Source organism: Macaca fascicularis, chromosome 1 (assembly GCF_037993035.2).
Source record: "Macaca fascicularis isolate 582-1 chromosome 1, T2T-MFA8v1.1".
Classification (NCBI taxonomy): Eukaryota; Metazoa; Chordata; class Mammalia; order Primates; family Cercopithecidae; genus Macaca; species Macaca fascicularis.
Window position 1 is genome coordinate 41344674 of NC_088375.1, and position 20986 is coordinate 41365659.

Here is a 20986-nt window from a genome sequence, read left to right on the forward strand (position 1 = left end):
TCCTCCCCAGTTTGGTGCTCTTCCATACCTCTTTCCTCTTATATGCTAGAACTTTTCTGTTGTTACTGTCAGTGCCCACCAAATATGGCAACACAAAACTATTCCTAGCAACATACTAATGCTTAAATATAGGTCTCCCCCCCTTAACAGATTTTTGGGTGTACAGTACATTATTGTTAACTGTAAGTACAATGTACAGATCTCTAGAACTTATTCATCTTGCATAACTGAAACTCTGTACACACTGAACAGGATTTCCCTATTTTCCCCTCTCTCCAGCCCCAGGCAATCACCATTTTACTTTCTGCTTCTAAGAGTTTGGCTATTTGAGATACCTCATATAAGTGGGATCATGTAGTATTTGTCCTTCTGTAAGTGGCTTAGTTCACTTAGATTAATGTCCTCAAGGTTCATCCATGTTGCTGCATGTGACAGGATTTTCTTTCTTTTTAATACTTAATAATACCACATTTTCTTTATCCATTCATCTGTTGATGGACATTTAGGCTGCTTCCACATCTTGGCTATTGTGAATAATGCTGCAATGAACATGGAAGTGCAAGTATCGCTTTCAGATCTCAACTTGAATTATTTTGGGTAAATACCTAGAACTGAGATTGCTGGACTATATGGTAGTTCTATCTTTAATTTTTTGAGGAACCTCCATACTGTTTTCCATAGTGGCTACATCATTTTACACTCCTACTAACAGTGCACAAGGGTTCCAATGTCTCCCCATTCTCTCCAGCACTTGTTTGTGTGTGTGTGTGTGTATGTGTTTAATAATGACCACCTTAACGGGTGTGAAGTTATATCTCAGTACGGTTTGGTTTGCATTTTCCTGATGATTAGTGATGTTGAGCACTTTCTTATATATGTGATGGTCATTTGTATGTCTTCTTTGGAAAAATATCTATTCAGGTGTTTTGCCTGTTTTAAAATTGGTTTTTTTTTTCTATTCAGTTGTAGAGCTCTTAAAATATTGTGGGTATTAACCCCTTATTAGATACATGATTTGCAAATATTTTCTCCCATTCCATAGGTCATTTATTCACTCTATTGATTGTTTCATTTTACTGCACAGAAGCTTTTTAGTTTGATGTAGTTCCACTTCTCTAATTTTAATTTTTTTGCCTGTGCTTTTGGTGTGATATCCAAGAAATCACTGCCAAGGCCAATATAATGAAGCTTTCTCCCTATATTTTTATCTAAGTCCTTTGTGTTGCTATAAAGGAATACCTGAGAGCAGGTAATTTATAAAGAAAAGAAGTTTATTTGGCTCATGGTTCTGTAAGCTGTATATAAGAAGCATGGTGCCAACATCTGCATCTGGTGAGGGCCTCAAGCTGCTTTAGCTCATGGCAGAAGAGGAAGGTGAGCCAGCATGTGCAGAGATCACATGGTGAGAGAGGAGGCAAGAGAGAGATGGGGGCCATACTCCTTGTAACAATTAACTCTCACTGGAACTAATAAAGTGAGAACTCACACAATACCTTGAGGATGGCACCAAGCCATTAATGGGGGTTTGCCTCCATGATCTAGACACCTCCCATTAGGCCCTACCTCCAACACTAGGGATCAGATTTCAACATAAGATTATGAGAGGTCAAACAAACCAAACTATAGCAATTTTCTTTAAGGAGTTTTATAGTTTCAGGTCTTATGTTTAAGTCTGCAATCCATTTTGAATTGATTTTTGTGTATGGTGTAAAATAAATGTCCAATATCATTCTTTTGCATGTGATCTAGTCTTTGTACAAATGTTTTCCCAGCACCATTTGTTGGAGAGACTATCTTTTCCTTGTTGTATATTCTTGGCATCCTTATTGAAGATCAGTTGACCACATATGCTTGGGTTTATTTCTGGGCTTTCTGTTCTGTTCCCTTGGTCTGTATGTCTGTCTTCATGCCAGTACCATAAACTTTTGATTACTCTAGCTTTGTAATATGTTTTCAAATAGGGAAGCATGAGATCTGCAGCTTTAATCTTCTTTTTCAAGATTGCTTTGATTATTCAGGATCCTTTGTAGTTCCATGTGAATTTTAAGGTTATTCTGGTTATTTTTGTTAAAAATACACTTGGGATTTTGTGAGGGATTGCATTGAATATGCAGAAAGTTTTGGGTAATATGAACATTTTAACATATTAAGTCTTTCAATCTATAAACACGGGATGTCTTTCTATTTAGGTGTATCAGCAAAAAAACCCCTGTAAACTAATAAACAAATTCAGTCAATTGCAAAATAAAGAATTAATGTTTCTATATACTAACAACAATCTAAAAATGAAATTTACAAAGCAATTCCATTTACAATAGTATCAGAATAAAGTACCTTGCAATAAACTGAACCAGAGATGCAAGTCTTGCTCTCTAAAAACTATAAAACATTCCTGATCTTTTAACTAAACTTGACCTATCCTCTCAGGACTCTGTTAGGTTGCGGGAAGGCTACTGTAGTAAATAAACACCAACTGAGTTATAAATGGCTTACTGGTTTGTCTTCCCACATATTGACCAAGAGTACTTAAACCCAAAGGTACAGGTAATAAGGTAATATGGACTTAACTGCTTACTGATGAAATATTTTTAAATGAATATTAAAAAATGTGTAAACTGCAACACACAATTGTTCTATTTAGCATAAAGTCTGCCTCTTTTTTTTTTTTGCAGAACAGCATTTATACAAAATTACATACATTGTGAGGTATAAATACAAATAGTTATTCTTGGAAAACCTCTCTGAAATTTTAAAGTAATTCCATGAGAAGACATCATTTCAGATTTCCTAGTGTTGCATACATAACACGCCTTTCAGTGAGTCTGGATCAATATGGTTTGGCAGTAAGTGCAGTAAGGAGGCAGTGGAACTTTTTTGGATCACTTACCATGGGCTTGATGATTTGCATGCATTATTTCATTTGATCCTCTTTCAAACTCTTTCAGCTAGGTGTTTGTCCCATTTTTCAGATAAGGAAATTAAGGCCCAGGGTAGTAGCATTCAGGTTCACTCACTGCAAGGCTGGATGTGAAGCTGTATTCACTTGCCTTGAAGCTAGTTCTTTTCCCTTTACACACTAGGTTGGAGTACAGAGAAAGGTGAGGAGATCTGAAACCTGAGTGGGGCCTTGTGAATTATAAGCCACTCTGTCCAGGAAGGTTTCCTGGAAGAGTGAGGTTGAAGAAACTGCTTAGTATCCCTGAAATGGAAACATTTCAGTTACTGCCAAATGTGTAGCCAAAAATCAGGTTAAAGTAGTGGCAAAGTTAATCTTACAGGTTGTTTAACTGTCCATAGTTGCATTTTGTGGTCTCCAAGATCACCTAATAGGTCCTCTAGAGGTGGGCCTGGGTTCCTGAGGATGGCTTAACAAGCAGGGAGGTAGGTCCTCCACATGATTTTCCTCTGGTTCCCAGCAACATTGTGTCCTGAGCATCATAGAAGGATTTAGTCTATGTGTTTTTTGTTTGTTTTTTTACATTATAGAACAACCACTTCAGCTTGCTAAAAGGGCATCTCATCTCTATACAGTCACTGTGCCCTTAGGTTCTGGTTGTATGGGGATAACCTGGCTGAATGACTTGAAGATGTTCTCAAGTGTCCACAGATCCTTTTGTTTTTCCTTAATGTGCCCTTGTTGTCATTTATTCTGCTCTCCTGGGAACATCGGTACACTTGATTTTCTAAATTTTCAGCTCATGATATATTTACTATTAACCAAAACCCGGGATTATGTCATAATATGGCAATTAGTGGGAGACCTTTTTTTTTTTTTTTTTTTAATTTGAAGGTGATTAAATTCATTTAGGGTGAATAGTATGAAAGACATGAGCCCTAAAGGTATTTGCAATTTGCATGGAATTCTGGCAGGTGTCAAGTTTGACTGCATTATCTGGTATCTCTTCCTGTTGACTTGTTAAAACTGGATCTAAAAAAATGTAATAATCTTTTATCCCTATAGTAGATCTTTCCATTATGATAAAACTCCTGCTGGTAGTCATCTGATGAAGAGCTTTTCCCTGTGGCTATGATCTTACTGTGTCCCTACAGTACAAACAACTCAACCCATAGTGGCTACTCACAAAGACTCACAGAACCTCTAGGACACCGTCAGTCCCAGCAAAACCTTACCCTGTTTTGTTCCCTTCCCACCCACAATGGCCAGTTACTCGGTAATTGAGCCTTATCATAATGGGTGGTGAAAAGCCCAGCGCGATTTCCTGTTGGCAGTGTGCTGATGCAGGAGAGGGCATAGCCCCTGGACACGGTTTTGGAATACCCAGGTGTCCTCTGACCTTATCCTCTGTCCTAATGAAAAACTTCCTGGCTTCTAGTATTGCGGCTCTCATTGGGGTCATTCTGACTTAATTATTGTAAAATCAAAATAGATAATAGGCAGATAATGGAAGTTTTTCGGACTTTCTCCTTCCATTGTTTTAGCGAAGGAAGAAGACACACAAATCCTCCATCCCACACTCCGTTCTATTTTGGCATCTGGTGACCGTCAGGAAAACCTGATAAACTTGAAAGTGTTGTTTCCCAATCACCTTCAGCGCTGGAGAAACGCTTTCATGCTGACTTTATCCATGGGACTGAAGAAAGGGAGAGTGTGCTCACAAGCACAAACAGGAAAGCCTTACATCACGGAGTGGCGTGGGGAGGAGTCTGCTCCTCGCTTGCTCGCTCGCTCGCTCGCCGCGCTCCCTTTGTGGCCCGAGTCGCGCGCACCGGCGGCGGCGGGGGCAGCGCGGCGCGTGTCTGTGCGCGGCGGCCGCTCGGGACCCGGACCCGGGCGAGGCGCCGCGGGCTGAGCCCAGCAGACACTGCGTTGGCTTCCGAGCAGGGCGCATCATGCAGCGTTCGCGCACCGGAGAGAAAACTGAGAATGAAATTGCTTTGGCAAGCTAAAATGGTAACGAGAGCTCTCTGCCTTCTCCCGAGGCTTCTCTGGTGGGGAATCTTCTCCCGCTTTCGCTGGGCGTGTTTTAGACTCCCTCGGAGTGAACGGAGCAATCCGATTCCATACTTGTGAGCTAAAGCTCTCTCACTCCACTTTGTATTCCTCTCTCTCTGCGTGTCTCCTCCCTTTCAACCATACCTACTTTCTTAGCAATTGCCTGTGGTGTGTCTGGGGCCAGATGCATGTCAGGAGGGGAGAACTTTGAAGGAAAAAGAACTGTTAGTGTGGGTGAACCGCGCAGCGCTTCTGCGTCCCAGCGGCTCTTTAACACAAACCTCAGGTTTAGCTGGGGACATGGAAATCCAGGGGGTCGCTGCACAGATTTTAGTAGAAACTGCCTGGTGATGTGTTGCTTTTTCTGCACTTGCCAGATTATTTTACGGAAATATAAACTTTCCACCCCCGCTAACTTTGTGGGCTCCAAAACAATGTGGAGAAAAAGACAAGCAAACCACTTCACTTCCAAAGGAGTGAGGACTCTTGGCGTTTTAAACACTTGTTTGTGTCTGAGTTTAAAATCTGGTTTCTTCAATGACACTTTAAAGAGTACAAACTTATTCTTTTCTTTTGCTTTTCTTTTCTTTCTTTTCTTTTTTTTAAAAAACAAAGAATTATTTTTCCTTTCACTTAAGGGGGACAAGTTAATCAGGACTAAACTAGTTTCTTTATAAAGAAAAAGAAAGACTTCAAACTATTTAAGATATGTGAGCAAGTCTAGGAGAAATAACTAAATGGAAAAGTCTGGGGATCCTGATACCACAGGAAGGGGCTACAAGCCAAGAAAATCTCAGCATTCCCTCTATCAAAATGTGTCTTGTATTGCTCGGATTGTAATATTTATTTTGAACAGCCCATCTTGTGCCCTGAGTGCTGTTGTAAGCAGCAAGGCAGCTGGGATAGATTGTGGTTAGCAGAGAGGAAAAAATACTCTTTTTCTTTCTCTTTATCCCGTCCCTGGCAGAGCTCGATTCAGGACTGGGGTGAAGAGGTAGAGGAAGGAGCTGTTTACCATGTCACCCTCAAAAGAGTCCAGATTCAACAGGCTGCCAATAAAGGAGCAAGATGGCTAGGGGTGAGTAAAGCTGGCGAGATGGTGAACTTTGGAATTTCAGTGTCTGTTGTTCTGTGAATATCATTATTATTTAACAGAGGCAGGCTTTTTTTTTTTTCTTCCTCTTTTCACTTTAAAAAGGAAAATGCTAATGACCAAGTGTTTGCACTAGCTGAACAGGTCTCTTTTTGTATATAATGTTTTCAAAAGCATCTTCCCTAGGCTTGTCAATAATTTAGAACCTCTTAGAAACATCTTGAGGTCTTTGGCAAATAGATTGGGGGTGGAGTGGCAGAAGATGACACACACAATACAGGCCCAGAGAGCAGCACTCTCTTAGACAAGAGCCATAAGCAGCTTTGCCCAGAAGGCACCCTTGTCTCTCTCTGCCCTCCCCCTGTTGATGTTGTCAGTGTCTGCCTTGCTCCTATATCTCTAGGAGGTACCCAGACTGCTCAGGAGACAGAGCATTCCAAGTCTGCATCCTTTGAGGCGTGGTAGATTTCCTATTGTGATCTCTTTTCTATATCTTGGGAGAAGGCAAATGGATGCTTCGTACCTACTACTTTGTGTGTAGAGTGGTGGGCCTTTGGGAAAATGCTGCTTCTGTAAACAGGACTCTTTTCCACTGAGATTCTAAAATTTTGGGTGAGGTCATGCAAGTTTGTAGATATCACCTAGTAGATCCTTCAACACATCCCAAATAAAGCGAATGTGAGAAATGGAAAGCTCGGTGACAGGATCACTACTTGGGCAAGTGTCAAACATGTGGAAGAATGAAGGGATTCTTGATCTGGAAAGAGAAGTAATTCTCAGACCAGGCAGTGAGAGGCGACCCAAAAAGCCTAGAGAAAGAAAAGAATGGTTGGCTGAATAGAGGGGATGGAGTGTGATTTCACCTGGCTGGCCTTATTCTAGCCGATGGGCTTCACAGTGTTGAAGATTTATGCACTTGCATCCCATCTTTAGTGGCTTGGATTCTCTGAAAATTCAGAATATTTTGAGCAGCATTCAAAGGTGGAGTGTGAAGGAGGACAGGACACAGAATTGCACAGGTCCTCGTGTTAAGAGTAGTGGTAATGTGTGACTTGTAACTCCAGGGAGTTTAAGGCAGGATGATGGCCCATGGTCGGCAGCAATCACTTCCTCTGCCATGAGTCTGCTGACACAGGCATTTGTTGCTTTGGGCTTCCCCAGCTGCTTCAACTTAGGCCTTTCCTGCTGCTGTACTTTGGGCCAAGGTATCACCCATGAGGGCCATAAACTGTTAATGAAATCTGCAGGTGTGGTCTGGAAAGATAGGAACCTTCCAGTGAGAACTAGAGGTCTTTAATTACCAAGAACCTACCTTACTCAGAATATGATTTTAAAATTAATTATCTACATCACCAGCAGACCTGATAGGGAAAGCAGAACTAGAGTTCTGACAAGTCATCACTTTGTTTTTGGTGGTTGTGTGTATGTATTTTATTTAAATGTGGCGTCCATGTGGTTTGGCCTCTAGCTGTTTCAGAATGATTCACAGCTTCTGAACCAGTTGTCTTCAGAAGGGTCATTGCATTTTTTTGGTATCAGGTTATTCCTCTCTTTCTAATGAGACTGATGTTGCTTGGGTGACTGTTTTAGTTTTTAGCCATATACAACATTAGTTATGAGTAAGTCACTGGAAATGGAGGGGTTCACTCTGTATGCCCCACATCTACAAACTGTCATGTATTTAGATGCTCAGAGTTATTTAGCAATCCCCACTGACTGTTCTCTTCACTTGACTTCACTTCTTTTCTTCTCTCTCTCTTCTCCCAGTGTTCTCAAATTTATACATAGTTCAGAGTTAATTCACCCTGGATTCAACCGTAGATATGAAATATTGAGAAGGAGGATAATGTGAAAAGATTGGCTTTAGCTGATGGAGGAATCTGTTCCCCTTGCCCCCATTTCAATAAAGTGTGATTCGCTGCTACCAGCCTACTCCTTAATTGCAAGTTCCTAGGGGCTCTGCAGCTCTAATCTACATGTTTTCTTGTCTTAGGTGTCCTGTTGGGAAGTTCTGTTTTTGTCCTTGAAAATTCCAGACTTAATTAAATGTGACTCAGCCCACTGAGCCATAGCAATTACAAAACCTTTCTCTTTAGAACCGAGTGGCTTCCCCATGTTTGTTTTCCTGTATTCCAGTACCCTTTCAAAATTCTTCAAAGTGACTAGTTTCAGAGTTACTAGAGAATGGGGTCAGGTGAGGAAATTATTGCAGTATGACAACCTTCTGAGGAAGGTGGTGTTGTGATGATCTCTCTCTCTCTCTCTCTCTCTCTCTTTTTTAACATGAGGAAACTAGTGCCCAGAGAGGTTAAATTGCTTGCCTGGGTCACACAGCTATGAAGTGGTAAACACCAGATTCAAATCCAGATGGTTAGCTCCTTGTTATGAAGAATTTCCTGGGACCTTGAGGCTGTTTCCATAGTAGTAGAAAAGAACATTGGCTCAAAAGACTGAGGATGCTTTGGGTGTGCTTTTCCCTAATGTTGCAAGACTTGAGAGATGTAACTTTCTTTTCTTCATGTCTAGAGTGATAACTTAAGCTGCAAATTGAGATATTTGTTGTGAAGCTATGTATCTCATTGATAAACTCCCCATTTTGGAGGTTTAAAGCAGGGTGCATCGAAGACATGAAGATACGTATGAGGTTATGTAGCACATGAGGGTAGGCATAGCTTTGTTACATGTCTGTAATGCTTATTCCAGATGCCTAAAAGATGGAATATAATTTTTGTATTTTATAGTACTCAGATCTCAAAACATAATTAAGATTCAATTTTGGGGAGGAGAGCAAAATAATTACATATCCTCAGACCTGAAGTATTATATGGTCCAAAACATTTAGGTCATTCTTTTTTATTTTGTCTGTTAAACTTTGTGTTCAGTTGATCTTTTAAAGTAAAACCCTGTGTTTGGAAAACTACAACCAAGTATGTCCCAGGCCCAGTTTACTTATACATGCAGCTGCATCTTTGCCCATTGACAGTGAGATTATGTTGGCAACTTTGAAAAACCAAATATTGAAATGCTGACCTATTTTCCCTTTACAATAACATCTTAGGCTGGGATCATTTTACCCACCTATAATTCTCAAAGAAAAATGACTTCAATTATGCCACAAAATTTAAAAAATCTTAGGATTGGAAGAGACATTAAAGAGCAATTCTGAGCCTAGCACAGTGGTTCATTCTTATAATCCCAGCACTTTGAGAGGCCAAGGCAGGCTAATTGCTTGAGGCCGGGAGCTCAAGACCAGCCTGGGTGACATAGCAAGACCCCGTCTCTACTAAAAAAAAAAAATTAAATTAAAAAATTAGCTGAGTGTGGTGGTGTGTGCCTATAGTCCCAGCTACTTGGGAGGCTGAGGTGGGAGGATCACATCAGCCGGGGTGGTCAAGGCTGCAGCGAGCCATGATTGTGCCACTGCACTCTAGCCTGGGTGACAGAGTGAGACTCTGTCTCTTAAAAAAAGAAGTAATTTCACCCAGACATTCACTTATCTTGTGATTTTTGGAAGAGCAAAGAGTCAAAACTTGTTATTTGTCTTTGGTCCCAGTGTTGTGGTTGTATATGGACAGTGATAATGTAGAAATGAATTAAGAAAATATCAGTATCCTCTGGAAACAGGAAGTGTACCATTTCAGGATGAATACTCGAAGGGACAGAGGAAAAGCATTCAACTGTTAGGGAAGGGCTTTGGTGTCAAGAGTTCATGCTGTTGTCTTCAGAATGTGACAGACTCAGGGTCCAAAAAACATGTCAGCCTAAGATAAGTTCCAAGTGAGGATATTTGTTTTACAAGCAGGATTGTGAGTGCTAGGTCACTTCTGCAAAATTTGTGGGCAGTGGAATGATCAGTGGTTAGTCACGTCGCTCTTCTTAGTCCTGTACTTCTGTGATCGTGCAGTCCTTGTGGGAGGGCACTGGGGCCTTTCTGCCCTGTATCCAGTATTTGTCACACCGTTTCCCACATAGGCTCTTGATAAATGTTTGTGGGACCGAGTTGAAATGCAAGATAACTGGGAGACTGGTAAGAGAGTGAAATAGAATGGAGAAAGTTGAATATATGTAGAAATAAAAGAAACTAGAAATGTTAGGTTATAGAACATGGCATTTGGGCAAATTGTGACCAATTGTGGGTTACTTGGGTACAGTGGTAAGATAACCATGTGTCACATCTGGATTGAGAAGTTGACTCTCACTTGGATGTTCTATTCGGATTGACTCTACCTGGCATTTTTGCGTTGTTGCTATCCATGTTGCCTTCAAATGGCATACAGTTCCTGGAATTTTCAGCTAATTTCACTTCTGGGAACCTTCTCTAATCCCCCAGCTCTGGATGAGGCGTCCATTCTGCGTCTCCTGGTCGTGCATTTACCTCACTCTGCTGTAATTGCCTGTTTACTTGTTTGTTATCTTCCGTTAGACTGTAAGCTTGCAACCATGGCCATCTAGTTGGCAGAAACTCAATACATGTTTGTTGAATGAATAGATCATGCCTCATCCTTCTTTGGGGAACTAATTGTTTTTATAAGTATGAATGCATAGTTGGTTCTCATTTAAAACAAAGTCTACATGAAGATGTTCACTTACAAAGAAGAAGAGAGGGGCATGGGAGCAAGAAAAATCAATTAGATATTGATTATAGCTGTCTTACACGCATTCGGTAACAAAGCAGGGCACAAAGGTATCAATTATTCATTTTAACGAACATTCCCCAGTGTCTTTTAAAACCAAGAGGTCCAGTTATACTTTTCTTGCTGCTGAATGTTGAGGAAAAAAACGCAATGCATGAGTTAAAAAGCATTGGCTAGCATCACAATTATGTGTGGTTGGAAAGTGCAGGAGTGGGATTTTAGAATTGTAAGGAGATAAGCCCTAGAGGAGTCTTTAGTTTATAGTTGGTCATCCTTGTTTTCATCTAGGAAAACAGGTTTTTGGATTGCATTATATGTGTCTATTGGAATGTTTAATTTAGGCTTTAGAAAGTAGATTTCAGAATTTAGCAGCTATCTGTAAATGAACCAACTGGTATTTTTAATTTTGACTTTAGAAATATGTTTTTAAAATTATTAATCCAGTGATAGGGTAGCCTCTATCAATCAAGAAAATACAGTAAATTTAAATTGCCTGAAATATTACACTGGATCCTTTTGGTGCTTTCAGAATCTGTTGGGATCTGTGTTACGAATATGTGACATGTAATCAAGAATATCCATTTCAATTTACCAGTCCAGGGAATACCCAACTGAGTTCAAAATACATGTCAGCTCCCAGCAAATACATAATAGGATAAATATAAGAGGCACATTAATTCCTTATACTTAAAAATGTATATTCTGTTAAAATAATTTTATGAACATATTTTATTCTTATTTCTGTGAAATTACAAAGAAAAAGCCTCTTGGAGTTTTACTCTTAGAAAGAAAATGAGAGAAATAAGGTAAATACTGTGCCTTTCCACTTTAGAGCTTAGCTGGAGTTTGTCACTGCCCAATCCCACTCCTTTTAGTTTCCTTTGCCCATGGCATATGTGTCTCTTTAAGCTTACCGCTTCTAAATAATCATAATCTTTTGACTATCTTACATATTTTATGTTAAGATATGCAAAAATACACTATATAGTAAAACATTCTAATTTGTACCATCATATACTTTTTACATAAAAAATTAATTTCTATGAACAGAGCAAGAAAAGTTTTAGTTAAATGGGGGAAGATAAGAAATGTTACTTCATTCCAGCAGAGAAGCTCAGCTCTGTGTCTGGGTTGCCAGCGGGTGTGACTATCTCGAGACATAGAGTTCATTTGGAGTTCTTTGGAGATTTTGGCAGTTTCTTGGTCATTTGCTAGTAAACACATCCAGTGTGAACTCTCTCACTGCTGTTGCATATTTCTGTATGATTCTGTCATTTGCATTTGAGCCTGCTAACCTCTCCTTCCATACCATTCATTTATTCATCAAAAGCCTACTTTAAGCCAGACACCATGTTAAATCTTGAGAATACAAAGTAAAATACTCCTTGTTCTAGAGGAACTTACAAGTAAGTGAGAGAGACAAAGTTAAATTAATTACAATATATTGTGGTAAGTGTAACCATTGCTAGGGGAGCCCAGAATCGGGGGCATTTAAATCAAATTTGAGTGACAGGTGGGCAGTCCAGGAAGGCTGCACAGAGGAGAGGGCCCTTCAGTGGAGAAGTGAGGGATGAGTAGGAGTTAAATGAGGGCTGGGACCCTGGGGGCCAGCATTCCAACTAGAGAGCACAGCCTGTGGGAAGGCATGGAGGCCTGAAATGAGACTTCCCCTGTGAGGCTCAGCCTGGGGAAGAGATAAGGGAACCTGGTGGGAAAGAGGGAGGAAAGGGGGGTGGAGAGAAAGGCATGAGTCATGTCACCGAGAACCTGGAATGCTAAGCTATGGAATCTGCTTCATCTTTAATGTTAGCATAGTCATTGAAGAGTTTTAAGCAGAGTGGCATGGTCAGATTTGCATTTTAGAATAATGACTGACAGCTGCAGTGGAGATACATCGGAAGGGAGCCAGACTGGAGCATGGGCACCCAGGAGGAGGCTTTCTTTAGTGGTAATGAGGTGAAGAAAGGGATGAGGACTTGACTGAAGCTGTGGCAGCAGAGTGGACAAGGTAGGTGGGGATGAGTGTAGGCGGGGCGCAGGGCGAGGATTCCTGGCAGGCACACTGGTTTCAAAGAGCAGGTCAGCAAAGGCTTTCTGGAGTCAGTGTTGTCCTCTTCTCACTGGGTGAAATGTACTGGGGACTTCGGGTGAAATGTACTGGGGACTTCAAGTCAGCCTTCCTCCATATATACTAGCAAATGCCTGTGTTCCTATCAGAAGGCTCGGCAGAAAAACCAGATCCAGGCATGCCTGATGTGTCATGTCTAGAGATGAAATCTCAGTTTAGGCTCACCGTGAATAAGGCAGAAAGCACTGCTTGACTTCTCAGATTCCAGAGAACTTTGCAGAGCTGGTGGTTTCTTTTTCTTTCTTCTTTTCTTTTTTTAAAGTCTTCTGTTTCCCTACACACCAAACAAATTGAATCTGCAGACCATGGAGAGAGAATAAATATGGAACCCGCAGGACTATGATTACAGAGTTGTATTTTAGAAAACAGCAGTTAAACTTATAATTTTGTTGTTAGGGACACAAGAAATTTTATGGTTAGGTGTCCTGGTCTTTTCCCATCTTCCTACACAATGTGTTTAAATTCTGTCTGATACTCTTTATCCTAGCAGCTGACATGACTGCTCTTGGAGGCTCACTCTGATTGCTCATTCTCACTCCTTGTATAAAAGACAAATTTCAGTAAGATAGAATGCTTCCCTAGTTTACTGCTACCACCTCTTAGTCTCACTCTCTCACTTAAATACACACACAGCCTATATATTAAAATGTCTTTTCACATTTTATTTTTTAGGATTTGGTTCACCTTATAATGTCACTTATGGCCTCTTCTATATAATTGATCAAAGCTTGACTTTGTCCTGTTTTGCTTGGTTTCCCTTAATTGTGTCATTATTGAGATTGTTTGATTGACTTTACTCGGAGAACTACTTTTAGTTTCAAAAATAATAAAAACAGAGGAAGAAAGGAAGGACTAAAAGGAGAACAAGCTGACAACATTTGGTAGAAGACACCACCTTGTAGGAAGCTCAGTTAGTCTTGTACAGAGAGAGACAGAGTCATGTCATTTCCCACTGATCCTTTTGTCTTATCATTGTAGAAGTACCTGTGTCTTTCCACTGATGTGACTGCATATTTTTCCCAATGCTTCGGGCCTCTGCTTGGCTTGCTTCCTCAAAGCCACCTTCTCCTTTATGTTGTGCAGCGTATGACTTCTAAGGATAACAGTGGTGGTGGTTGGGGGTGGGGTGTTGCTGGTGGTTCTAGATCTTTTTTAAACTCTCACAGACTCATTACCCTACATTTTCTAGCGTTTAATTGCTTATGCCATCTGTGGTCCATTCATTTGAATTTGTTTCAGCACAGTTAATCTAATCCTATGTAAACTCGCCCAGAAGTTTTTTATGTTTTTCTTTTCCGCAAAGAATTCAGCAATTCAACTTTTTCCCCTTGTTTCCTGCTGTTTCAAATACTCATTTTCATCTTTTGTAAAAATGAAGCCAAGGCTGAGTATTTCCAGTTTCTTAATTCTGAAGACAATTTGAAGGCAAAAGCAACCTTTTCTGCTAAGGGTAGTATGTCTTTGGTCAGTCATGTCAACTGAATCTCTCTGCAACCCTGTTGCTAGTAATTCTTCCATAGGTATGTGCTGTTCTTATTATGCCCATAATTTCTGGCAGTAGAAGTGATGGAGCTAGAGTCTGTGGACAATATTTATCTAAGAAAAGAACATTTAAGTATGTAGGTAAAAATAACTGAAACTGGATTAGATATTGGCTAAAAATAAAATGCTTTATAGTCGTGACTTTTCCAATTAAAATTGCAATACTTGGCTGAGCACGGTGGCTCACGCCTGTAATCCCAGCACTTTGGGAGGCCCAGATGGATGGATCACTTGAGGTCAGGAGTTCAAGACCAGCCTGGCCAACATGGTGAAAACCCACATCTCTACTAAACATACAAAAGTTAGCCAGGCGTGTTGGCATGTGCCTGTAATCCCAGCTGCTGGGGAGGTTGAGGCAGGAGAATCGCTTGAACCTGGGAGGTGGAGGTTGCAGTGAGCAGAAATGGTGCCACTGCACTCTAGCCTGGGTAACAGAACGAGACTCCATCTAAAAAAAAAAAAAATTAAATTGCAATACTTGAAATTGTTTATTGAGATAACTGATACTCCTAAATAGAAAACTCAGGTAATTGAAGCATTTGGTTAGTTTGTGAAGCACAGGGAAAAGACTTGCCACTTTCTGTCCAAAGGCTGATTCCTTCTAAAGACATGACACAATAAACATGTCTGTTTTAAAAATGACTTTAGGGCCCGGAGCCATCAAGGCCTGGCTAGGGAATTAGCTTAGTTGGGGACTTTGTAGACACGGGCACCTCCTGGCTGCTTTTCCTTTCAGGGGTATGTTCAGCAGGAACCTTGGTATAGGGAGGTAGCTTAGTGCAGTGGTCAAGAACCTATGCTTTAGATCCAGACTTCCATGCAAAACTCACCTCTGCCACATGTGAGCTATACAGGCCTGAGCTGTGAAGTTACTTAACCTCTCGAGGCCTGAGCTCCTCGCCTGTGAAGGGGAGAATAGCAGTGCCTTCCTGATGGAATGACTGTGAGGAGTAAATGAGCTGTGTATGTAAGGTGTTTGGCACGGTATGCACTCACTGAATGGTGGGGCTCTCGTCAGCACCCCCACGGTCAGGGCCCTCTCAAACCCTGCCATGGAACCTTGGAGAGACCTGGGTGGCTTTCTTACATGGGCCTCCTGAAGCTTGGTGTTCTATGTAACCCCAGATTGTGTGAGAAACAGTATTAGCAAGGTTTTAAGATATGTCATTGACATCCCTCTATCATTTTGTACATTTGAGAGGAAGGAACAATCATGGCAGGGTTTAGTAATCCTCGTATATTAGAAATAACATCTATTGTATTTTATCTCTCTGGCTCCTCACATAATGAGAGACTGCATTATTCCGTGGGTCCAACATTTTGTGTTTGAAATTCCTTCAGTTTTTCTATAGTAATTTGTTGGTATTATTTTTATGCTTTAAAAAAATATTTCACTACTTAACAGTGGGCCATATTCTGTCTTGTGTTTTGCCATTTCTGACAGAAAAATCAAAGAGTAGGAAACAGTTTTTCTAAAAACTGCTTGGTAAGCATTATGCTAATCTTTCTTAATAGGATGTAATTTAGGATGTTAGCAAATTGTTCTTGCACCATCAATTTCAAGTCCTGGACTAAACTACATGAGATAAAGATAAAATTTCTTACTGTGCTACGTGTTGATTAGCTGATACAATGCCTGAGCCCCAGTGCCTCAGCCAGGAATGAGCTGAGTTGCTTGTGAGCTTGTGACTTTCTGAATCACATGACTTTCTGAGTCTTCCATTTCCTCACCTGTGAAAAGGCGATAATAACTGTTTTTACTCTGCCTATGATTTTTGTGAGGATCACATGAGTTAATGTATATAAAAATATTTTTTAATATGTAAGTCGTTATACAAATAAAAGGATATTCTTACTGTCATTTAATCTAGAGGCCTCTCTTTTTTTCTCTCTACTTACCACCTAAGTGCTTGATTGGTGTGTGGCTCTGTTCATTAGTCTTGCCTTTCTTCCTTCATTCCAGAGGCAATCTTTTCTACTTTCTGTTCTTCCCACTTGCTGATTACCTAATTGGAGGTGATGTTCAGCTAGGAGTAGCACTTCGTCTGCCACCACCGGTGTCCCCACTGGGATTCCAGGTGCGTTGAGAATGCAGACGGCGAGGCTTCTGTCTGTAGGTTGGTTGTGGGAAAAAATACCCCATACTCACAGGATTCTTAAGACAAATGCAGTGGATATCTTGTGTTTGAATATGTTCTGTTTGTTCTTTGATTCTTCTTTTTCTTTCTGGTACTTTTAATTTGTTGTGAGAAAGGTGGTAAAGCTAATAATGCACCAAGGAATGGAAAGTGCTTCCATCTTTGCAGAGGTCCTGGAAAATTAACTTTTGGTCTGAAGCGAAATCCCATTGTAGGACTTGAACTTGTGACCTAATGCCAGAGGCAAGAATGATACCAACTGACCAACACTGACCCTCATAAAATGTAGACATTTAAAATACTTCCTTTGAGGAATCCTGTCGCTGCTTTCTATGTTTTCTTCTCTCTTTCAGTCGTTTCCAGCAGTGTTCCTGGCCTCCCTGTTAGGAACACAGTTTTAAAGATCTATTTTTCTCACTGTCTTTCCATTTGCTGATTATAGCTGCTTCCTTCTTGCTTTCCATTTCTCTTGTGTGAGTTCCTTTTTTTGTTCCTGTTCCTTCCTGTCCTTCTTCTGACTTAAAAATAGATTCCAGGGTCTTTGGCTGCTGGGCCACAAATCCGACCTTCCTTCTATTCATATGGGATCCCCCTGAGCATCTGAAGATCTTTTCCTTCTCTCTCAAGACACTTGAACGCCAGCATTCCTTCCCTGTTCATTTGTGCCTGTACTCAGCTGACTTACGGAGCTAAATGACCCTTGTACTCAGAGCTGTAACTGAAAATTAAATCTCTCCTACAAAGATGCTTAATAAGTGATTTACTTATGTTAAGTGTTACTAACAAACACTGAATTCTCCCTGAATCTACTGACTGTGTGTGGTGGTAGAGGAGAAGGGACTCTTTGTACACTGACTCAAGGCACGCGTGTAACACTCGTTTTTGTGCAAAACAATGATCCTGTGACCAGTTGAACCTCAGGAACCAGCTTTCAGACAACATACTGTTAAGGGTGTCCTGGAGGAATCTGCTGCTGTTTTGTTCCCACAGAAGTGTTTCTCAGGGACTGAAAGTTGATTAAAGTGTTTCCTCATGAACATTCTTTGGTTAGAGTTGGAAGATTATGATATTCTTTATAGAAATGACTTCCTATCCAATGTTGATCTAGACAATCCACAAATGAGTGTCTGCTTGAGGGATAAAGGCGCGTAAAACTTCAGATGGCTGAGATAAAAAGTGCTGATGACAGCAGCTCTGCTTTTGGTGCCCAGCCCCAACCTGAGCTCACTATTATGCTGCTTGTTACAGCAGCAGGGATGATGTTCCTCTTCTCAGTGGCAAAAGATGGTTTCAAAGGTTTCTTTCCATCTGAACCCGAGAAGGACTGGTCCTATTCTTAGTAGAGAATCCAGAGTTTTTGGTTTCATCAGCCACAGTAAAGTTCACATTTATGTGCAGCTCTGTTATCATAGTGTCACTGCTTGGCATTGTATTTGCCTGCCCTGCTTTTCTGTTCCCTGGTTGACTGATGAATCCTACTTACCTTTCAACTTGCAGCTCAAATGTTACCTTTACTCTTCTACTTTTCCCAGCTTGTCTTCTGGATTAATGATCTTTTTATCTGAGTTTCCTTAGCACTTTACCGAAAGCTGTATTACAGCACTTACCACATTAAAAAAAGTTTCTCTTTGCCCTGTTCGTTTCAGTGTTTCAAGGGTGAGTGTCATATTTAATTAATTGTCACATTCCCATAATCTGGTACAGTGTTTGAGACATAGTACTTAGTGAGCATCTTATACATTGTTTGGCCTTATCTTTATTATAGAACATGTATCTTTAGTGACTTTTTTGGTATTTGGTAATATTGTAAATTCCATTTTTTGAAACAAAAGGAAAACATTGAAGCAGCTAAATTTAACTTATATTTGACTCTCCAACTACTGATACAATAAAAAAAGAAAGTGATGCTTTTGCCTTATCTTTGTCATCATTGCTTCATCATTTCATATATCGTATTATATCTGGTATCTGAGGCCTATAATTGGCTTCAAACCTTCATTGAACCAGTGTCAAACCAGTAAGGTTTTGCCCTACATAACACATTTTTGTGAAGGGATCTGACACATCTCCATGAACATCATAATGAAGGTTACGCCCATAATGATGAGGCCTGTTACTCTGAGATTTATGTTGCAGGCTTGTCATGTAGTGTACTTTCTGTGGTGCACCCTTCTTACCAGAACTCACAGGCAAAAAGAGTCTTAATAAGTGACATAAATTTCATAATATTTTCCATATACTTTTACATTTTCATTAGTAAAACTCAATTCCCTTGCTCTCTGGCTCTCTAACACTTTTCTTTATTCTGTGGTTTTACATTCTTAACTTTGAAATTTTTACTTTAGGCAAAATGTAAAGTTTATGTAGGAGGTTTTCAGAATTCTAGAAATTCAGAATTCTGTTTTTAGGTGCTTTCATTTACACTGTCCCAACTGTAATTGGCTCCATTAAAATCAAGTGTTCTGGGAGGCTGAGGCAGGAGAATGACGTGAGCCCGGGAGGCAGAAGTTGCAGTGAGCTGAGATCGCGTCACTGCACTCCAGCCTGGGCCACAGAGCAAGACTCCATCTCATAAATAAAAAAATAAAAAAAAATCAAGTGTTCTGATGGCTTCTGAACTTTCCTGCATGCTTCCTTGCCTTTTTCTTTGCATTGGTGTTCAATGGTATAAATGTTTGCTTTAGAAAAGAAGGATGGAATTTTCTTAAGGAATGCCATTCTTAAAAGAATGATGAAGCAACATTATACTTTTTTTTTTTTAAGAGACAGGGTCCTGTTCTGTCACCCAGGCTGGAGTACAGTGGTGTGATCGTAGTTCACGGCAGCTTTGAACTCCTGGGCTCAAAGGGTTATCCTGCCTCAACCTCCTGAATGGCTGGGACCACAGGTGCACACCACCATGCCTGGCTAATTTTTAAATTTTTTGTAGAGATGGGAGTCTCGCTGTGTTGCTCAAGCTGGTCTTGAACTCCTAGCCTCAAGCGATCCTCCCACCTTGGGCCCCTAAAGAGCTGGGATTACAGGTATGAGCCACCATGACTAGCCCATTTTGTTTTGTTTTTTAAGAAGAAGAAGGTCATCTATAATTCTGCCATGATAACACTGTTCTTTTCACTTTTACTTATTATTTTCCAATTTTTGTTCACAGGCACACATTTTAACATAGTTGCAATCATGCTATCTATTCAGTTTGTGATAGGCAAGAAATATTTTTCAGAACAAATTCTCTGAAACTTACTTTCTAGTTTAATTGTTTGTGATATTTGTTATGTTTCTGATGTCACAGACAAAAGAATGCATTTGGACTTTGTGTTTGAGGAGTTTTAAGGTGATAATGCTTATTATTGGTTAATGAGCCTCATTTCTGTTTTTTACCCCGACAAAATCTCCCATCCTGTATCCCGGGTGTGGAGCTTTCATGAGGACACTGATAGCACCATATGAGATGAGGGTATGTGATAAACGTGCAATGGAATTCAGCTGGAGTGGATGGTGCTCCTTCCTTCTGCTTCCAGACATCATTGCGGGTCTCTTGCTCTGGGGGATGTGGGTCCAGAACTCTCTAGGCCTATGCTGTTCAATATGGTAACGACTAGCCATATGTGCCTATTGAACACTTGAAATATAGGCAGTCCTAATTGAAATGTTCTGTACCTGTAAAACCCGCACCAGAGTTTGAAAAAATAATGTAAAATATCTCAGTAATTTCCTATAGTGATCACCTGTTGAAATGATAATATTGTGGGTATAATGGGTTAAATAAAATGTATCATTAAAATTAATTTTACGGCTGGGCGCGGTGGCTCACACCTGTAATCCCAACACTTTGGGAGGCTGAGCCAGGTGGATCACCTGAAGTCAGGAGTTGGAGACCAGCCTGGCCAACATGGTGAAACCCTGTCTCTACTAAAACTACAAAAATTAGCCAGATGTGGTGGCAGGCGCCTGTAATCCCAGCTACTCGGGAGGCTGAGGCATGAGAATTGCTTGTACCCAAAAGGCAGATGTTGCAGTGAGCCAAGATTGCGCCACTGCAGTCCAGCCTGGACGTCAAGAGTGAAACTCCATCTAAGATAATAGTAATAATATAATAATAATAATTTTACCTGTTTCTTTTCAATGTTAATTTGGCAACTAAAAAATTTAAAATTGCCTATGGCTAGCATTATATTTCTGCTAGACAGTGTTGCTCTCCGGCCTTACTTTTCAAAATGCGGCTTGTGGTTTATTTGTGGATTCTGAAGTCAATTAGGTGGGCTAAAAATCAATATTTTAAAATTACAACAGGATGGAATAGAAAATATTAGCATGTCATTATTGTAAAACTTTTTAAGTATGTGCATGTATGGACTGAATCCCATGTAAAATGTATTTTTTCTTTTTACTATGAATCATGGCTAAAAAGTTTGAAGGTTAGTAATCTGGGGTGGCCTGACTTAATCTGAAGCATTAGCAGGAGGCCTGGTCTGCTCTGTAAGAGGGCACGTTGGTACCAGG

At 40.4% G+C, this 20986-nt stretch overlaps 1 protein-coding gene across 3 annotated transcripts in view; it reads left to right on the forward strand.

Moving 5' to 3' along the window:
* Window positions 1–20986, forward strand: part of RGL1 (ral guanine nucleotide dissociation stimulator like 1) — a 290242-nt gene that overhangs the window by 161630 nt on the left and 107626 nt on the right. The window contains exons 1-2 of one of the 3 annotated variants that reach the window (XM_005540217.5): window positions 4709–4912; window positions 5922–6032. The exons of 1 other annotated variant lie outside the window; for it this stretch is intronic. In XM_005540217.5, coding sequence (XP_005540274.1) covers window positions 4886–4912; window positions 5922–6032 — 138 coding nt within the window. In that variant the 5' untranslated portion in view covers window positions 4709–4885. Of the gene's footprint in view, window positions 1–4708; window positions 4913–5921; window positions 6033–20986 lie in introns of those variants that run through there. One more of the 3 variants, XM_005540214.5, reaches the window with a different exon arrangement.